This window comes from Haemaphysalis longicornis, unplaced genomic scaffold, assembly GCF_048455015.1.
Source record: "Haemaphysalis longicornis isolate Haplotype H1 unplaced genomic scaffold, Haemaphysalis longicornis Haplotype H1 scaffold_9, whole genome shotgun sequence".
NCBI classification, from domain to species: Eukaryota; Metazoa; Arthropoda; class Arachnida; order Ixodida; family Ixodidae; genus Haemaphysalis; species Haemaphysalis longicornis.
In genome coordinates this window covers 109,350,291-109,368,151 of record NW_027526460.1, presented here as the reverse complement: position 1 = coordinate 109,368,151, position 17,861 = coordinate 109,350,291, and the positions used below count along the sequence as shown (strand labels likewise).

General features: G+C 44.8%; 1 protein-coding gene across 4 annotated transcripts; it reads right to left on the bottom strand.

Annotated features, from left to right (window-relative positions):
• Positions 1-2,761: 2,761 nt before the first annotated feature.
• Positions 2,762-16,314, bottom strand: LOC144153682 (B-cell receptor-associated protein 31-like). 4 transcript variants are annotated; one of them, XM_077685344.1, is made up of 8 exons: positions 16,173-16,314; positions 15,443-15,548; positions 15,168-15,268; positions 11,733-11,892; positions 5,840-5,954; positions 4,418-4,523; positions 4,195-4,298; positions 2,762-3,353 (listed from the first exon to the last, which is right to left on the bottom strand). In XM_077685344.1, exons 2-8 carry the CDS (start codon positions 15,532-15,534, stop codon positions 3,318-3,320), a joined length of 714 nt encoding a protein of 237 aa, XP_077541470.1. In that variant the 5' UTR covers positions 15,535-15,548; positions 16,173-16,314; the 3' UTR covers positions 2,762-3,317. The 4 variants fall into 4 exon arrangements, with proteins under 4 accessions (XP_077541470.1, XP_077541469.1, XP_077541471.1 ...); XM_077685343.1 differs by having other exon boundaries at positions 16,117-16,266; XM_077685345.1 differs by having other exon boundaries at positions 16,011-16,188.
• Positions 16,315-17,861: the final 1,547 nt, after the last annotated feature.

Below are 17,861 nucleotides of genomic sequence, written 5' to 3'. Positions count from 1 at the left end.
ATCTGCGAGGTAAGGAAAGCTTCGCCTTAAAAAAATTCATGGCATTTTGGTTCTTCCCTGTGCATCAGTCGTGTTACTGCGATACTAGCCAGCTTTGCGGCCTAATGTCGGCAATATTTTTTAAGCGCTAACCAGCTCGGATTTCTTGGGAAATATGGGTTCCCCAAGCAGCCTGGGGTAGCGGCTTCCACCAACCATCATCACCGACCCCCTAAAAAATTGTCAGTACATATACTATAGGAGTACGTGTACAAATTACGAAACACGAATGCATCCGTGCCATACTACCGCTGGATTTTAACCGACTGTTACCAACCAGCAAAGGAATTTCAAGATTTTCCATAATACTGGCAGAACTGGTAACAAGAACTAATCTTGACACCATTAGAACAAAGGAGCCGTGGTACTAGTGCCATAGTACTCATACTAGTACTGCGTGACAAACTTGCTTAAATCTTGGATTGTGCAAACGTTACACCAGAACATTAAAAATCCATCACAATGACCTCGCACGCCATACATTTTAACACGCAGCCTTACTTCATTTCGCCCGCTCTTCATATTCACCCTTTTACATTCAGTGTTTACTGTGAAAGCCTTTTTTTTTTTTTTTGTTAGCACAGATGCTTTTCTGATGGAGGCGAAAAGCAAAAACGCCCATGTGTACGAGATTTCGGCGCACGTTAAAGATCCCCAGGTGGTCAAAATTAATCCGGAGTCCTCCACTACGGCGCGCCTCATCGCCTGCGTTGCGTCGGCGCGTTAAACCCTACAATCATTGTTAGCACAGATCTGCAGGTCTTGTATGTTTGCTGTTAGAAGTCGTGACAAGATCTGCTGGAAGTGTGCACAGTTTAGAAAAGGAATGGCAGCTGTACGCACTTCGACAACCTTTCCTCATTACACTAAACGCCACATATTGCACCCCAATGCATATTCCCCGCTTTGCCGTTTGTGCAAGGCCCTCGAGTCGCTCTTTCATATGGCAAGGGAGTTGCGACCGTGCCGCACCACATTCACACAATCTGTTCGTCTTCTAACAAGCTTTGCGAGAGAACTCTGACCAGCTTCAACCTAAATGATCAGTGCCTGCTGCTGTTGAGGCTGGAAGAACTCAAGGGGTCTTTGGTTGCACGCACACTGGCCCCCATCGCTGTTCACAATAAACATGTTTACTCTGTCACTTACGTGAATTCCATTTTTCGGTTAATCGTGTTTATTTTTTATTCCTAGTCATCTGTAACCCCACTGCACACCACCTCCGCAAGTACTCGAGAAAAATGAATGAAATGATGATGTTCACGGCAGCATGTTTTTCGCTACCCCGGTCAACGAGTTGTTTCGATGCCACCGAGATTCGACATTGTTCTTCTGCAGATGCTCGAGTGTTGCTTCTAGCATTAAAGGTCCACATTCTATATCCCACCTAATTCACTGCAAGAGAATTGGTTAGCTCTTCTCTTGAGCGATATTTTGAGCAATAAGTTAAGAAGCTTGAACCAACCGGCTTGCCATACTTTTATGATGCACACGCCGCATAACAGAACAACTCAAATGCGCCCCACCAATGGTTCCCACGGAATCGACTCCTCCCCCGCTACCCCTAGTCCTGCGACTCATCTGGCACAAAAATGCCAAAAATCGGCACTACAATGACATCGCTTCAAGATTCTTTTTCAGGATTACCCCACTCTCGCGTGCAGAAAAAATCTTTGTTGGTAAGTACAACCTCAACTGCAGACTAGTTTAGGGTCGCTCTCCCTTCATCTGTGAAGCCATCACATAAGCAGGCCCCCACCAGCTCAACTGGAACTGCCGAAGTTTCACCGAGTATCGAACTTCCAGTGTCTTATTGCAAGATCCTTCTGACCCACAGAATGATCGATGTAGCGAGAGTGTAGAGCTCAAGCCAAGCTAGTTACACACCTAGTGACCTTATGCCGACTCGTACTAAAATACGAACCATTTGCAGCTTTTTTTTATAAACAAGTATCCAAGCAGCATACCAACTGTTAGGAGAAAAAATTCCCCCGCATTTCCCCGAGGGGGAGAATGTGAAAGTGCGAATGCACGGTTGTCGGCCCGCTTGCGGCGCTTGCGCTCGGCCCCCGCAGCCCACCGCCTCGCCGCCTTCTCTTCCATCTCTTCCATCGGGTTTGTAGTATCACGTGTACACCACGCAGTTATCAAGCCGCTATAACGCCGCTGAGTCGCCAACGCACGCCGCTGACGACGTAGTTTGAATGCGTTAAAGATATAAGGCGCGTCTAACACTGATATCACCGTCGCGTCCGTGGCTTAGTCGGTAGAGCGTCGCGCTGCGGCCGCAAAGTCCTCGGATCGAAACCTGGCGCCGGATGCTGTTTTTTTTTATATAGAGAGGAGGACTGCGTTAAAGATATAAGGCGCGTTACTAACACTGATATCAGCGTCGCGTCCGTGGCTTAGTCGGTAGAGCGTCGCGCTGCGGCCGCAAGGTCCTCGGATCGGAACCTGGCGCCGGATGCTGTTTTTTTTTTATATAGAGAGAGGAGGACTGCGGACGCCGCCGCCGACGCCGCCGCCGCCGGCGGCGGTGGAAGGTTTGGGGTCGCTTATAAAGTGCATTCGCACTTAAAAGTTGTTTAGGCGACAACTGCTTGGGGTATTTGTACCTTACTCTGATGAAAGTACAGCCACATGCATTGCACAGAATTAGAGTAAGCCTTAATTATTGCAACAGTTTTGTTCCAGTGGACATGCAACTATCCAAGACAACCAATTCACGCCTATACCGTCTTTATTTCAGGTTAAAAAAAGAGCACGAAACAAACACTTTAATAAACGCATTTAGAACGATGAGAAGCGGACATTTTTTCCACCACCAGGTACGAAGTCCAAGACGAACACTGCAGTGTTGCTTGCGCGTGGAGTGGCTTGCCACTGTACAGATCGTTCAATATCTCCCCTCCCCCAATTCTAGCAGCAGAAAAAGCTGGTAGCCTGAACTGTGCGGCGTTTAAGCTATATGCACTGCATGGCCGCTAAAAGTAAAGCTACAAAACAGACCACAGCACTTAATAATGCCTCATTGTGCGGTAAAGCAATGCATCAAAATAGAACACACTCGCTGAAAGGATACATAACACCGATGTGACACGTGCTGTATGTGTTAAATATCACGCTTGTTACACGAACGCTTCTCTAGAGTCCGCATCTCCAACTCCCAACCATGGCGAAGACAAGTTTTGTACAGTGAGGAGAAAAAATAGCATCATTCGCACAACCTCAGTCCACGTAAAGCAGTCACACACTCGCATGCTGACTTTCGGCGGTCTCTAGTTGCCTTTCTTATCGCCCCCAGCTTCCACCTTCTGCAAGAAAAATTAAAAAAAAAAGTCAATTCAACTTAGGCATGCAATAAATTTTATAGGGGTATAAAATATGCAATTCTTTACCCTGTAAGACTGTATGTGTGAGAAAAAAAAAATGAAAGAAATTCTTTAAGGTCCCAATTTTCATGAAACACCTTCATCCCCCGGTTACACTGACCTTTCTGACAATGAATTTAAAATATTGACACGATTCTGGTCACCTCTCCCCTTTCAGCACCAGTCTAAAAGCGCAATAAAGCACACTCAAAATTCTTTTCCCGCTATTACTACATTTGTAACACAAAGGGGAAAAAATTCAATTAAAATGGGACAGCAGAAAAAGAGGGGGGCAATAGAACACTGGGAGGCAGAATTGCAGATCTGAAACTCAGTGTGGACTTGCAATGCAGTTTCCGTAGAACGCAAAGTTGTAGCCATATTCTTACAAATAGCACATCTAAAACAATATTCCCTTTGGATTAGAGTTCATGCTATCTTGCTTTCATGCATAAGCATAACAACAAGTGTGTGTGAGAGGATAAATACTTTAGTACACCTTGCCCCAACAAAATCAATGCCAATCACTCAGACCTGAGACAGCCAACTTTTGAAATACCTTGTAGATGACCTTGCGTGGAGTCTGTTCCTGGTCAGATTAAGGGGAAAATATCACCCGACACTTTGAGCTGGCTATTCTAAAAGCTAAAAAGACGCTTGAACCGCCTGGCGACAAGAGAAATTGTAGTGGCCTATGGATACAAGTTTGACGCCACTGGCAAACCTTTGCGTGCTGGTCACACAGCTTTCAGTCCACTCAGAGTGAGGTCATTTTCGAAATTACCTGTTGGACCTTGGCATGTTCGTCGCAGAGTCTGTCGTACTCCTTGCTCAGGTTCTCGGCCTGAACCTTCAAGGCGTTGCGGTCTGAGGTCAGGTGGTCCACATCTGCAGGTAGGTGGAAAGAGCGCCACTTTGAGATGCAGGTAGGTATCTCAATTCCTGCGAGCTAACCCAACAAGCAAGCTTGGACACAGCCGGTCTGTCTGCGCAGCCAAGGTACCCACCTTTGCGGGCCTTCTCCAGCTGGGTCTTCAGCTCCTTGATCTCCTTCTCGAGAGCCTCAGCCTTGACGTTGCCCTCGTTGTTCTGCTTGGCACTCTCGCCGCTCTTCTGTGGTGTGGGAAGCAGCAATGGGGAACGATCACACACGAGACATGAAACAGGGTGCCAATTAGCGATCACACGTTAACCCTTTGATGCCCAAAACTTCACTATTTTGCTTAAAGAAGCCATGAAGACAAAATACAGGTTTGGTTCATTAGAAAGGCTGCTTTGTCCTGATCAAAATGATACCGCTTTCATCGCAAACTTCCGAAAAATAACGGAGATATTAAGAAAACGTGTGGAGCTGTGGCAACTCGCTAGCCAGTTTTCGGCAACTTTTCTATGATGTCATAGGATCTTGTTTGGGCGATTGACGGCGGCCAAACTAATCAATCACCAGGACACATGACTGGACGATTGTAGTGGGGCCGCTAGTTCCGTTTGATCGAATCACTTGAATGCTAACGTGCACCTAACCCACTGAAAATTAGGTTTTTAGTGCTGGCCCATATGACGTCACTCACGCTGATAACACGTCACTGTGGTGCAAAATTTGAAAGTTCTTAAGTATTTCTTGCGTTTTTATCGGTTAAAAAACGTCTTGGAATGGAGCTGAGAGAGGTACTGAAAAACGGAATGGAGCTGAGAGAGGTACTGAAGCCTAGCTCTTTAAAGTTAAACAAAGTTGTATTTTCTCTTCATGGACCCTTTAAGCGTGCGAGAAGCTTTTTATGATCTATAAGGACTTCAGACATCACAAACACAGAGCCAGAAAAAAAATTGGTTCAATAGGACGGACACTAGGACACACTGGAAAACACTGGGCACTGGCTGCCCATATATCCCTTGAACAAGAGAGCTACCTTGATCTATATGATTTGTGGTTCAAGTGGAGACAGTAACGTAAATTTTGTATTGCCATAACTTGTAATGACAACGAAATTGCACAATTTTGGTTACCTGTCACTAGCCTATTGAGCCACCCAGGCTTGCTGCGGGTTGACATGTGTAAAGAATAAATTTTTTAGCACACGGAAGTACGCCCTCTCCTCTTTTTGAATTGGAAGGTCCAGGATCCTTTGTTTGTCGATAGATGGTGATAAATGTCGAAAAAACCACAAAGTGCGAGAGAAAAAAAAATTGAGTTGTTGCTCCTGAGCAACACTGGGCATCAAATGGTTAAAAAATATCACAAGAGGTCATGCAAGCAAGCATGCAATCATTGGAAGTTCCTCAACCATGAGGAGTAAAAGGAAAAACGACTACCTACAAGTATCACAGATTGTAGCCAAGAGGTATGCAGTACATACTGAATGCAGCGCCAAAACGAAAGACGCTACTGCGTGGTCTAAAAAAGGAATCAGGACTGGGAAACAACGAACCTTGAGGAGAGATTGGGCAGCCTCAGTGGCGGACTGAGCCTGTTTCATGGAGGCCTCGTTGACGGCAAGCAGGACGGCCTGGGCGCAGATTAGCGTCACCAGCCGGCGAATCACCCTGAAACGCAAGTAGGCCACGTCAGTTCTGCTGCACGCACGAGACCGATATTTGCTCCAGATGTTCCTCGACACGCATATCCTAACAGTAGGTCCGTGGGTTTATTCGCCCTGCTCAAAACACCCGTCAGGATCCTTTTTGAGAAATCCCAAAACCGTGCTGAAAGGTCACAGGTCAACTCTTTCAAAGATCAAAGGTCAACTGTTTAAGTTTCTCCTTTTAAATCAACTAACTTGCTTCCTCGGTGGTACTGCTGAAGAATCTTGGTAAGCGCCAAGGACACCAGATCAACCAACCCTGACGGGCATGAATGAATAAGCAATAACAAATGTTACATTTCTCATGAAATGTGGTGCATGAGCAGAACGGTCTGTAATTAGAGCATCCACTGTCACGAAACTGAAGATACAGTTTCGCAAGTTCTTCTGACCCACACTGGCTGGCCAGTGAAAAAAAAACGACCAGGCAAACACCACGGATCTTGAATGGGCACGTTGTACGTTTCCACTCGTAAACATAAAACACAGACTGGGTGCAGTTCTGGAGCAGGGTTGAAGCACAAAAAAGCAGTTTTTTAGCCATTTTAGAGCAGCAAAATTAGTTGTTGATAACCGTTGGAGCTGTACAAAGGCAATTTTGTAGCCCTCACAATATTGCTACACTACCATAAAATGTTGCTATAGAATACACACACTACACCATGCTGACACCTGGGATCTTCAACCTTCAATCAGATTGAAGGCTCCAGACAAAGTGCCATCTCAATATACAAGACACCACGCTCTTCTCTGCTTGGGAGAGCCCCTAAAAATATCTTTCGACTCGTGCTTGTATAAAAACCCCGAGCTGGCCTTGAACAATTAATATGATTACCATTCATTACTTTAAAAGAACGCATTCACTACAAGTGGCATCCTGTATGGTACTGCACCTGTTCATTCGTAGGGGCTACATCACGGGTAACAATGGTCGTCACTCGGTCATTACAGCTTTGTCAACGACTGCGGCTCATCATTCTCTTATAAAAGCAAGTTCAAATACCAAAATATTTAAACTGTGTGGAACTCAGCTGACCAAGCCGATAAGGAAGTCGAGGTCTATAATGCAACTGAGATTATTAGCATCAGAGCGTTCAATTACTATGCACTATGCATGTGCATGCACTAAAAAAATTTGCTTTTATTTCTCGCCAGCTTGTCTGCCAAACTACAAATTCTGTACTCGTGATCAGAAGTGTGCTGTCACATGAGTGCTGCCAAAGTGAAGGGAAAACTCCCTCTGCTCCATATATGTGCGCAGAAAACCAATGGGCACATGTGAGCCAACAGTATTCGCACTTTGAGGACATTGCTAGATAAAAAACAAATCCATTGTAAGGAACATTCTGTAGACATTAGCACAATTCGGCGCAGTTCAACCACCACTGCTGTATAGAGTTAACGCAAGTATTTAGGCATCTACTAAGTACGTGTCAAAGCAACGAGAATGAAACAGTGCATTGGTGCCCTTTATGGACAAAAATGCCTCAGCATACATGCCAACCAGTGTGAGCCAGTGTTTTGCAAAACATAAATTTAAATACGGGATTTGCAGCACCTGCAAAAGCAACCAAACGCAGTCACTGAAATATCCTGCACAAAGGGGCCACTACGATTGCACTTCTGAAGTAGTTGGAAATGCCCGCCCGCTGACATTTGATGTCTTAAAAGTCGTCCCTTGCCATCTTCGCAAGAATCACACGAGCTCAAGATGTTCACCGCACCATACACCGTATAGCTGTGTATTTGAGTACTTAGAATGGACAAGCACCATCACCAAGTGTAAGGTTATGAACATGTATTTAATTCTCGGGTCAGCATTGCTAACCAATCCACTGTTGTCTGCCACTGGCGAAAGGGCTTTCCCTTAGCTCTTGCCCTGCGCTACTAAGTAGTTAGCTCCGGAAAAGACCTTTGAGGGCCATGTTCAGTTTTGTTAGAATGACAAAAATGCCAGTGTTGACCAGAGTGGTGAGAATGGGACGTGGACGAGGCAGCTCCATTCTGGCTGTGAAGCAAATTTGCGCTGGTAAATTGAATTCCCTTTGCCCACTTCATCCATCCTTCCCCTTGCCCCCTCATCTCCCCCTCTACCCTCCTTTCAGTTTCCCAATACTTTGCCGACCTGTCCAATTTCGGTGAACCTTCACATAGACAACGCTGACCAGGTTTCGGAAATGATGGAACTACCGTAAAGTTCCAAAAAGACGCCCACCCCAAGTGCTCTGACATCAAGTGAAAAACACCGGATGGGTGAACTTTTGGGTAAGGAGCGAAAAATTAAGTGGACGTACGGCCAACCAAAACTGCCGAGATATCAAGAAAAAATGTGAGATGGGCTAACTTTCGGGTCAATTGCGGAAAGGACAAACAAGTGACCGCATCAACACATGAACAAATGATGCGCGTTTATTCTGTTCAAGTGACATCGGCGCTAAAGCCATCGATTTTAGGGGGTAGGTGATCTTTGTGGTCTTTTCGTAAATTAAATACTTCACCCACATGGGGGGGTGGAGCGATGTTTCGGGGGAGGGCGTTCTCTTGCAACTTTACGGTAAAACTAACGAAGTAGAAAATATTGCAGTGCTTGTAGTCTCGGATTGATATTTGTAAGAGGGCATTCTATTGTCATATTATGAACTGACGAAGGAATAAATGACCAAAAATATTGACAGGTGTCCGTTTGGGTAAAGCTCGTTTTTGATTCTAACTTGCTTCTTTGCTGTTGCTCGCACTGCTGGAGGTCTCTTAAGTACAATTAGGACAGCTCTCAGGAAGTTATCACTTCTGGCTCATTTTCGCAGAGATATACAATTAACATTTGGCGCTAATAGGCAGTCACCTAACTGTGAGCCAAGTTGGCCATGCCCTTGTCACATGTTACTTGTGCTCGGAAAAAGGTATGTCTCTATGCTTGATTTCTGCAATAACTGTTATAGCTGCAAGTCAGAAGATAACAGACAGTCTTTGAACATCAGATACGACAGCTACAGCATTCCAAATTGCTATGGAATGGCACCGGACGTTTGCCAGCAAGTCTCACCTGATTTCAACCTCATCAATTTTGCTGACAGTCCAATGCCATTGTAAGTACTACAACTGTTTATTCTCACAGAGTTTGCAACAGTTTCATAGCTGTTTCTTAAAAGGAAACACTACATGGTCTGAGGTGCAGGAGGCTTTAGTGACCGAGTCACCTTTGTCACGTGACAGCTCTTTGGTAAAGCATACCGGGCACTAGTACCACATGCACAACTGACGCCACCCATTAGAGCGTGACAGCGAATCGAAAGGTCAAAGCAAATTTTCAGATAAGAGTTCTGACAGCTGAATGACAATAAACTGGCACTGCATGGCAGGACGTGTTAACCACCTCGTTTCAGTTTCAGCCCCAAGTGAATTTCTTGCCACCAGCTTTAGGCATCACGTGCATGATGCAAATGCAACATTGGGCATTGCCAAGGTTTTTATGCAAGTAAGTATTTACGTCATTTTTTAAGACCCTTTGAAAATGAGCTATTTGAAATCAAGAGAGCAATCACGTCCCGTTCTTTTGTACGAGAAAAGCTGGCGTATGCCGATTATCACTTTTTGTTTTTTTTTCAGTATGTATTCTTGAGACACATACATACGAAGAGGACATTGCAGATTCCTTTTTATCATGGTCTATCACAGAGCAAAGCAACTCCTAAATTTTTAAGTCGCCACAAAAAATTAAGTTTTTCATGTTTTTTTTGTGCATACATATTACTTTACTGCAGCGCTTTGACTGATACGGTCAAATCTCGTTACGGCGAACACTGAGCAAATTTATCTTATAAAACTAATTAAATAAGAAGTTTGCTTAGTCACGCTTCATTTCAATGACACCTACTCTTTTGATAACAAAACCAAAACCTCGAGAGCCGCTATAGGACCTCGAGATATCGGCTATAGTGAAGAAATATTTGGTTTCCGCCAGACTCAAAACTCGACAGCTAGCATATTAACTCTTTCGGGACCGCTGGAAAAAGTGATAAAAAAGGGAGGTCTCGGTACAAATTTTTTATTACATAAAGCAAAGGCACCATCCTGCCTTAGCATATACCAAAATGCAGCTAATTATATGTTCTTTGACATGAAATACCAAGTTTTAATTCAACACTGGTGATAGAAGCATGAAAAAATCTGAAAGTAATAATTTCGTAAAAAAACTACAGAAAAAGATAGAAAAAATCGTAAATATAAAAATATTAACAAAGAATAAAATTATTTCAGGATATACAAAATCTAACACAATGCTTTGTTTCTTCATCGCGAAAGTTTGATGCGGCTAGGTGTAACCGGTTTATTGTTTTGTGTGTGATCTCTTTGGCACTAGGGCCATGGCTACGTCGTCGCCCAGGTACACGCCGGGCTCTTGTCTTGGCGAAAACTTGATCCGTTTCTGTGCTGGTGGCAGGAGATCACCAGCATAGGTAGTTAACACCCTAGCGAACAAATATAAACCAGCCAGAACATATTTCGAGCGCACACATCTACTCCAGAGCCAATTGAAACCGAAACCAACACCCACCTTCGAGCGCAATTTGATGTACCTGGCTGATCGACACCCGAATCCTCACTCGAGCTGAAATCCGATCTCTAAAGCCGCATTCCGACTCTTCACTGCCACTCTCATCGTTAAAATCCAGAGTAGAAGGCGAAGATATGCGAGACGAGACGAGGCGGATTTCTTATCGCGCTCACGTGAGTATGACGCCATGTTTGTTTACATTCGAAACCACTGCCCGTCAGAATAAAATATCTGATGCGTTGCCGCCTGGCGATAAAAAAAGAAACTTCACAAAAGAGGAAACTCCACTTTTCAAACTATCTCCTAAATGTCGCTAGGTGTTCCATCGAGCGAAAATTTGTATTCTGCAGGCTCGCGAAACCATTGATCATATGCGATCGATGGCCTATGGAGCGGTCCCGAAAGAGTTAAAAGCAAAGTTTAAGGAAAATTCGGACAAAAGAACAATTTTTTAGTAGCTTGAAAAACTGCCCAAGTAGAAAAGGCCCTTTATTGCGTGTGAAAAATTTCATTTCGCACAGACTGTGCCAAGCCACCAGGTGATGGCCACACCGTCCTTCAAGTAAATAAGAACGCAGGCCTGTTCTGCCAGATGAACTTTGTTCTGTTGTAATTTCACAATCTCACATCCCGGTCTGCTTTGTTCGAAATGCCGCAAGGAGAGAGATAAGGATTACCTCATTTATAATGGGTTTGAAGCCTAGAGCAATGCGTTTTTTATCTAGGATTGTTGCGCGAGCTCGATCGTCGATTTATTAGAGCAGATTTTTACCTCCACGGTTGCAACGAATATAGGATGTAACGAACTAATTTGCTGCCCCGATACTACTTCATTATAACGAGGTTCGACTGTACCATTAAAAATGCTGCTTAACTATCTGCTTTACCGAATCCTGACAAAAAAAATGTCGAAAGATCAAGTGCGACAAAAATAAATTTTTCGAGACTCCCCCAAGAGGCAATGGGGGCTTTTGGGCCTGTTGGTTCGTATCACTGAACTAAACAGCGCTCAAGACGGGACGAGAAAGAGATTACATGCTATGTGTGTGCAACCTCTTTCTTCGTCCCATCCCAAGTGCCGTCTTGTTTTGGTCCCACACGAAACTGTCGATTTCCCGCACCAGTGAAAGAGTTTAGGAGTTGCACTGCTCATGAAGACGGGCCACGAAGAGGTTCTCCACTCACAGCCAGAGGAAGAGTGAGAATCCGGCGATGTAGAAGTTGCGCTGGGCCCGGAACATCTTCATGCTCTGCTGCATCTCCACGTCCAGGTTGCCATGGTGGTGGTACTCAGACTGGGCCTCCTCCCGGTGGGCCCCGTACTTGCGCATCTCGCGCACAGAGTCTGCAAGCGCATTGAGAGGCAGTCCACCCACTCAGCAACTGCTTCCCGGACAACACTTTAAAGCTTTGGAAAAGCACTAGAAAAAAAATCGGAGGCCATCTCCACTAACGTGACACCTGAGGAGGGGCAAAGCATGCAGTGCATAAGTGTATTCTTGGCGCCTTGGTGTTTTTGCCACTGAAGATGAAACCAATGGGGGGTACAGGTATACATACAGCATTGCTGTAAAAGTATCTTGTCTTTGAAGCACAAAACTCTCTAGCGCGAAGCGTAAACGAGTGTCCCAGTGTTTTTTTTTCAGTATGCATTATGTTATAGCATGAGTCATAAAAGGGTTTCCCAATGATTTAGTACCGTGACTACATGAGACAAAACGATTACGACGACGACAGGAGACGCCAAAGCCCCAGCCCCTAACGGGCTTCGCCCTAAAAATAAATGCATCAGCATTTATTGAGTGTTCCTTAGCCAATAACGCGACATGTGGACTTGGAATAACGCGACATGGAATTTGGCTCAAAATTGAAAGGCAATCTCGTCAAAGCACAACGCCTGCATAGTCAAATGACTCGTGTGGGTGGTTCACTGAAGAGGGGATAGGAGAGACAGGGATTTGGCACAGAATTCAAATTGCAGTATCCCATATGTGCAGCGCCATTTGGTTGCTGAAAGAGCCCCACTGCACATAGAAGGGAAGATTTTTCAGAGAATTTATTTGTGTACCATTAAAATCCTGAGAAATGCCTCACCGCTGAAAGATACCTCACTCTCCATTTTCCTTCCATTTATTTATGTATGCATGGGCTGTGTATCAAGAGACAGCCCATCCCCGCGGCTTTCACAAGATGTGGTGGTGGTTTTGGGCATTCTCTATCTGGCAATTTTTGGAGCAATTCTGCCCACACAATAGTGCCCTAGGCGGTTGAATGCCTTCTGCTGCAATGAGACTGTAAAGGTGCAACGGTGTACCGAAAGTGGGATTTTTCCCAGCAAGCAAACCGCTACTTAGCCTATCCCCCATATCACTGGGTTTTCATGAATGGATGCCATTTGCTACACAGAGAAACCTCTCACCCAACCCCCGAGTTCTAATGACAACACATTTTCTGCACTCTATCGCATTACAGAACATCCATTTCTTTCCTTTGTCAAAGGTAATTCAATGTGGAACCATTCTTGCTGTTCACCGTAACCAAACTTTTCTGCAAAAATTAGGTAAAAACGCTGGAACACTTGCATTTGAAAAAAATTGGAGATCATTCTTGCAGTGGCCAATCTCTATACTACAGAAAATGTGTGCAAATGTATGAAGGGGGAACTTTCATCCTGCAACCCTCTCTATCATTTGAATTGCTATAAACGACAACTGAGAATCACTCAGAAAATGTATTATGTTGGCAGCATCTCTGTAGGCCCCAACACCACGCCGACTCCAGCTGGCCATTGCTGCTGCGAAATACTTCACAAGATGCCACTGTTAACTGCACACTAAGGATGTCTAACAGCGAGTGAACGTTTCATTCCAATAAAGATTCAGTCCCGTTTTTGTTTGTTTCTACGCTCTAGAGTTCCATTATTAATTTGTACAGTCAAAAACCTACCAACAGTAAACACAAGAGTGCGTACTGCTCCGTACCTGCAGAGCGTTCACAGTTTGTATGTTTATCGGACAGACTGCCCGGAGCATTTGATTATGCGGTAGTTTATGCCAGCTGCGGTAGTTACGTCACACCACAAGGAAATATGAGGGCGTGACAATAAACCTTTTTTTCTTCACCCAATGAGGCAGCAAAAAAACAAAACGTTTGACAGTATTGACAGGCTTTCACTGCTTGATCTGCACGTGCCTTCGCTGCAAACATTTGCGGATATCGTCATGCAACTACCACGGCAGACAGCCAAGCGATCAAGCACTAGTAGGGGGAAGGTCCGCCAAACGTACGAGCTTCGGCAGTGCGCCAACCAGCAACTAGACTGCTCTGCAGGTACGGAGTGGCATGTGCTCCTGTGTTTACTGTCATAACGCTTTTGACTGTAGTCGAGCAACAAGCCTCATTGCTTCACCATCTGCCTTTCTATTATGACAAATACTGGAAGTGGAGGCAGTGTAATGGCCACACAAAAACTGGATATGCAAAAAGCACGACGTTGAGCCTTCCACGGCAATGAGCCTTTTTCCAGATGGCAGCAAGTCCTGCACTGTTGGCCGGTTCGCTTAAAACAGTTATGCTTTACAAAGCGAGTGCTATAGAGTAAGCAATCGTGACAGACATTTGGGAGCAACGGGAATTTTCGGAGATCATGAATTGATCTCCGAAAATTCTGCTCCGGCAAGATACCAGGAGTCGGTGTCGATACCAGGTGAGGCACTGTTGGGTGCCACTTTGACACAGTTTGCCACTCTCTCCTGAGGTATACAATTATTTGTCCCCTAATATTACATCACTGGCAGATTAAACAATTCATTTTATACCGGCAGAGTTTCTAAAATGTCTGTGTGTTGAATATGAGAAGTTTGTGAGTGGAGGTTACTAAACCATGACGCAACTCAAAAGCTAGTGTCAAATGCCTCAGGCACCTGAAGAAATTGCAGATATTCTAAAGCCACCTAGAAGGAAGTAGTAGTGTTGGGAATCTCTGGGAGCGAAAAATCAATTCTCTAGGCGGTTGTATTGCAGTAATGGTCCGATGGGAAAGTACCGCCAGCGGGTTCTTTGGCTACCCGAGTTGATAAGCTGGGTGATCTGCTTATATTCCAATTACGTCTACGCAGACAAATGTTGCAATATGCGTAAAGCGCGCGAAAAAAAAGCTACTGCATTAATTGCCAAGGAAACGAAAGCGTTTCTGTTCCAACCGTCCCTGGTGAAAATGTTTTTTTCTAGCTGGATTATTGAACCAGAAATTTCCCCTAGCTAGAAATATTCCAGCAAGAAATAGCAGAATTTCTAGCTAGAAACTCAGTTTCTAGCTCATTTCTAGCTAGATTGAGATTTACTTTCAGCTAGCATTTGTCAGTCCAGCTAGAAGAAAAAAGCCCCGCAAGCTGGAAATAATATTCTCTAGTTAGACTAAGAATTTTTCTAGTCAGAAACCGTCGATTTCAGCTAGAATCTAATAGTCTAGTCAGAAATGAAGCCGGAAATTATGATTTCTTGCTAGAAATACTCGTTCCATTTTCACGGGGGACGTTGCACCTCGACTCTCATTATTACCTCAGCCAGCGTGACTAACACTAAGGACACGTTTGTTTCAGGGTTTATAAAAGGGCTTACCGAAGAAGAACAGCACGAGGACTACTATCATCACAGTAAAGTAGATGTCCGCTTGGGCGCCGAGGCTTTTGAAGAACCGTGACTTGAATACCTTGTTCCATCTTTGACGGCAAGAAAGAAGGAAAAAGCAAACGCAATCGGTCGTGTAGCTTGCAGCAGAACACACACCGCCCATCAGTGCCAATTTTACGTGAGAACGCAACTTACGTGAGAACACAACTTATATCAAGTGTTCGGCGAAATAATCGTATGTGTGTTTCAAAAACGAAACTTACGACTTCGGCGAGATGAACGGAATCATGAGGAGCAGGACCACGGCGATTTCCGCGTAAAGGAAGGCCGCGACGATGGTCCACTGAATACTCATTGTTCTCTTGTAGTCTGAAAAATATCAGGAAAGGAAAACGCACACCGGTTGGACACTTAGTGCGCCACTGCGATAAGCAGCGCATTCCTTACGCACCGCTGCCGGCAAGATTCCTAGCACTAAGTCCGAAAGAAAAGCGCGACAAGCAAGTGACACGTCGCTCAGGGGCGTCCACGGACAGCGGAATGCTACAACTAAGTTATGTGAACCCGTCGCACTACGGCAACGACGAACTAAAACAAAATTACGCAGGAAATTTCATGACCTAGCGTGACCGGCAGGCGCGCAGCCAGACGAGGAAACTCCTAGCCAAACATAGAGAGGTTCCGAAAGCAGGCGGTTCAATACGGCGAGTTCTTTTGGGAGTAAACGTAATTGGAAATACAAAAATTACATTGGTTATATCTTGACATCACCGTGATAAGAATACGGGTCATTACCCGCTAAAGCCTGCGATGTTTCAAGAGCAAACGTACGTGCGCAGTCAGTAGACGCTAGTAGAAGTAGAACAGTACGACCGTTCTAAACTGCAACTACAATTCCTACAAGAGCCACTGAATTACCAGAGTTAACAAAACTCACGTTTTGCAAACCAGCAATGATGACTGCGGTAGAGTGACTCACGCCTGTCTACTTACCTTCCTCGCAGAATCTGAAGCTACAACAGACCGTATCACAGAACAGGGAGGATTTTGTGGTAAAACAAATAAGTGCGGCAGACGGGATAACCGCGTTAGCCGTGGCCCAAGGTTGCACTGAAAAAAGGCGGTCGTTCTAGGTGGCGCTGCCTGCGCCAGATTTGCAGAGTAAAATATGTTTTGAGAGGAGGTTGAGAGCAATGGATCAACGTGGGTGGATAGCTAAGGAAGAAAAGAACTGTGGAGAATCCAAGACAGCCAAGGGGTAACCAAAGAAAGAGTCAAGGCAGATAGAAATGAATAAATGGAGAGAAAAAAAAAATGGAAGCTAAAACTTCGTTAGAGATGTACAGGGCTGAGAAATTAGACATCAGAAAGGAAAATTGCTACGATAATTCCAAAGACAGTGCTTTGCTTTTTGAGGTCAGAGTAGGTTGCTTGCGAACTAAGAACTTCGTTGGGAAGCATACATAAAATGATGGAGTATGCGTGGTCTGCGGGAAAGAAACAGAAACTATGCGGCATGTTAGAATGCGAGGGTATCTATCTAAATCTAGTGGAAAAAAATAAGTATTTTGTGCCTAATAAGTTTTTTGTGCCTCCTAAGAGCAGCGCTGGGTAAAACATATATAGGTATAATAATTACTTTTAGTTTTTTTTTAATAAGATGACGCGCCATCACCCCGCTACAAAGGGGATACCACTATCAATTATCAATCATCGTGCCTCCTCTAAGCGGATCTACTACCCCATGGCCGTAAATAACTGTAGCCTGTAGCGTAATACCGCGTAGTTATTTACGGCCATGGGGTAGTATTTTCATTCATTATCTTTTGAGGTGGAGGGCCGAGTTCCATGAAGCCGACATGGCGGAGGTAGGGCTAGCCACCCTAGCGGAGGGCCGGACGACCAATGGAGTAAAGGGGGGGGGGGGGGGGGGGGGGGGCTTGCAGGCAAAGAGAAATAATTCAGCAAAATGACAATAATATTTGATAATGATCTGGCCATGAAGATGGGAACAATTCTAACTGGAAGCGATCTCTGCACTTGTCTTCCGTCTGACCCCATGATATCATATGACAAAATGATGACGAAAGGCTTCTTGTGTGAACTTATTTTGCCTGCGTATTATAGTGTTATCATATGGGTCATATTTTCTCGCTAAAGACGGCCCTGAACCTCCCATTTCCTTGCCCTTTCTTTCTTCATTAATACTCTAATAGTTCTTACTAAACGCTAGAGTGCTTCCGTATCCTTTTCACGACCATCTTTTCCACGAACAAGCACTTGTTCCGTGCTCAGAAGGATCAGCTCGGGCCTGAAAAAGCACATCAAAAGGCGCATCTGTCCACGACAGCGGCCCTAGCGGCGGCCAAGTTTTTCATCGCTCGCATTCAGTGGGGTACCCTCCAACGTCTCACTTTTCCTTCTAGCCACCGTAGTATCCCAAGAATAGATACAAACTTACAAAAACCTGCCCTCCTCCCCTTTTTCAAATAAAAAAAGAAGCAATTGGCGGGAGTTCCAGTAGTCGAGCAGGCTTCAAACAGCCGGAGGACAAACCTATGCATACACGTGACCAGCTAGGCAAAGTTGGCGTAGTTGGCAGCTGAAAATCGTGACAGTATAAAAAAAATGCCAAATATTCTTTCGAACTTAACACTTTATTATGATGAGATTACTCCATGA

Coding starts and splice junctions, on each gene's coding strand:
- LOC144153682 (XM_077685344.1), bottom strand. CDS start 15,534: ATGAGTATTCAGTGGACCATCGTCGCGGCCTTCCTTTACGCGGAAATC. Junction 15,269..15,442: donor CCGTTCATCTCGCCGAAGTC/GTAAGTTTCGTT, acceptor TTGCCGTCAAAG/ATGGAACAAGGTATTCAAGT. Junction 5,955..11,732: donor TTCTCACTCTTCCTCTGGCT/GTGAGTGGAGAA, acceptor CTTGCGTTTCAG/GGTGATTCGCCGGCTGGTGA.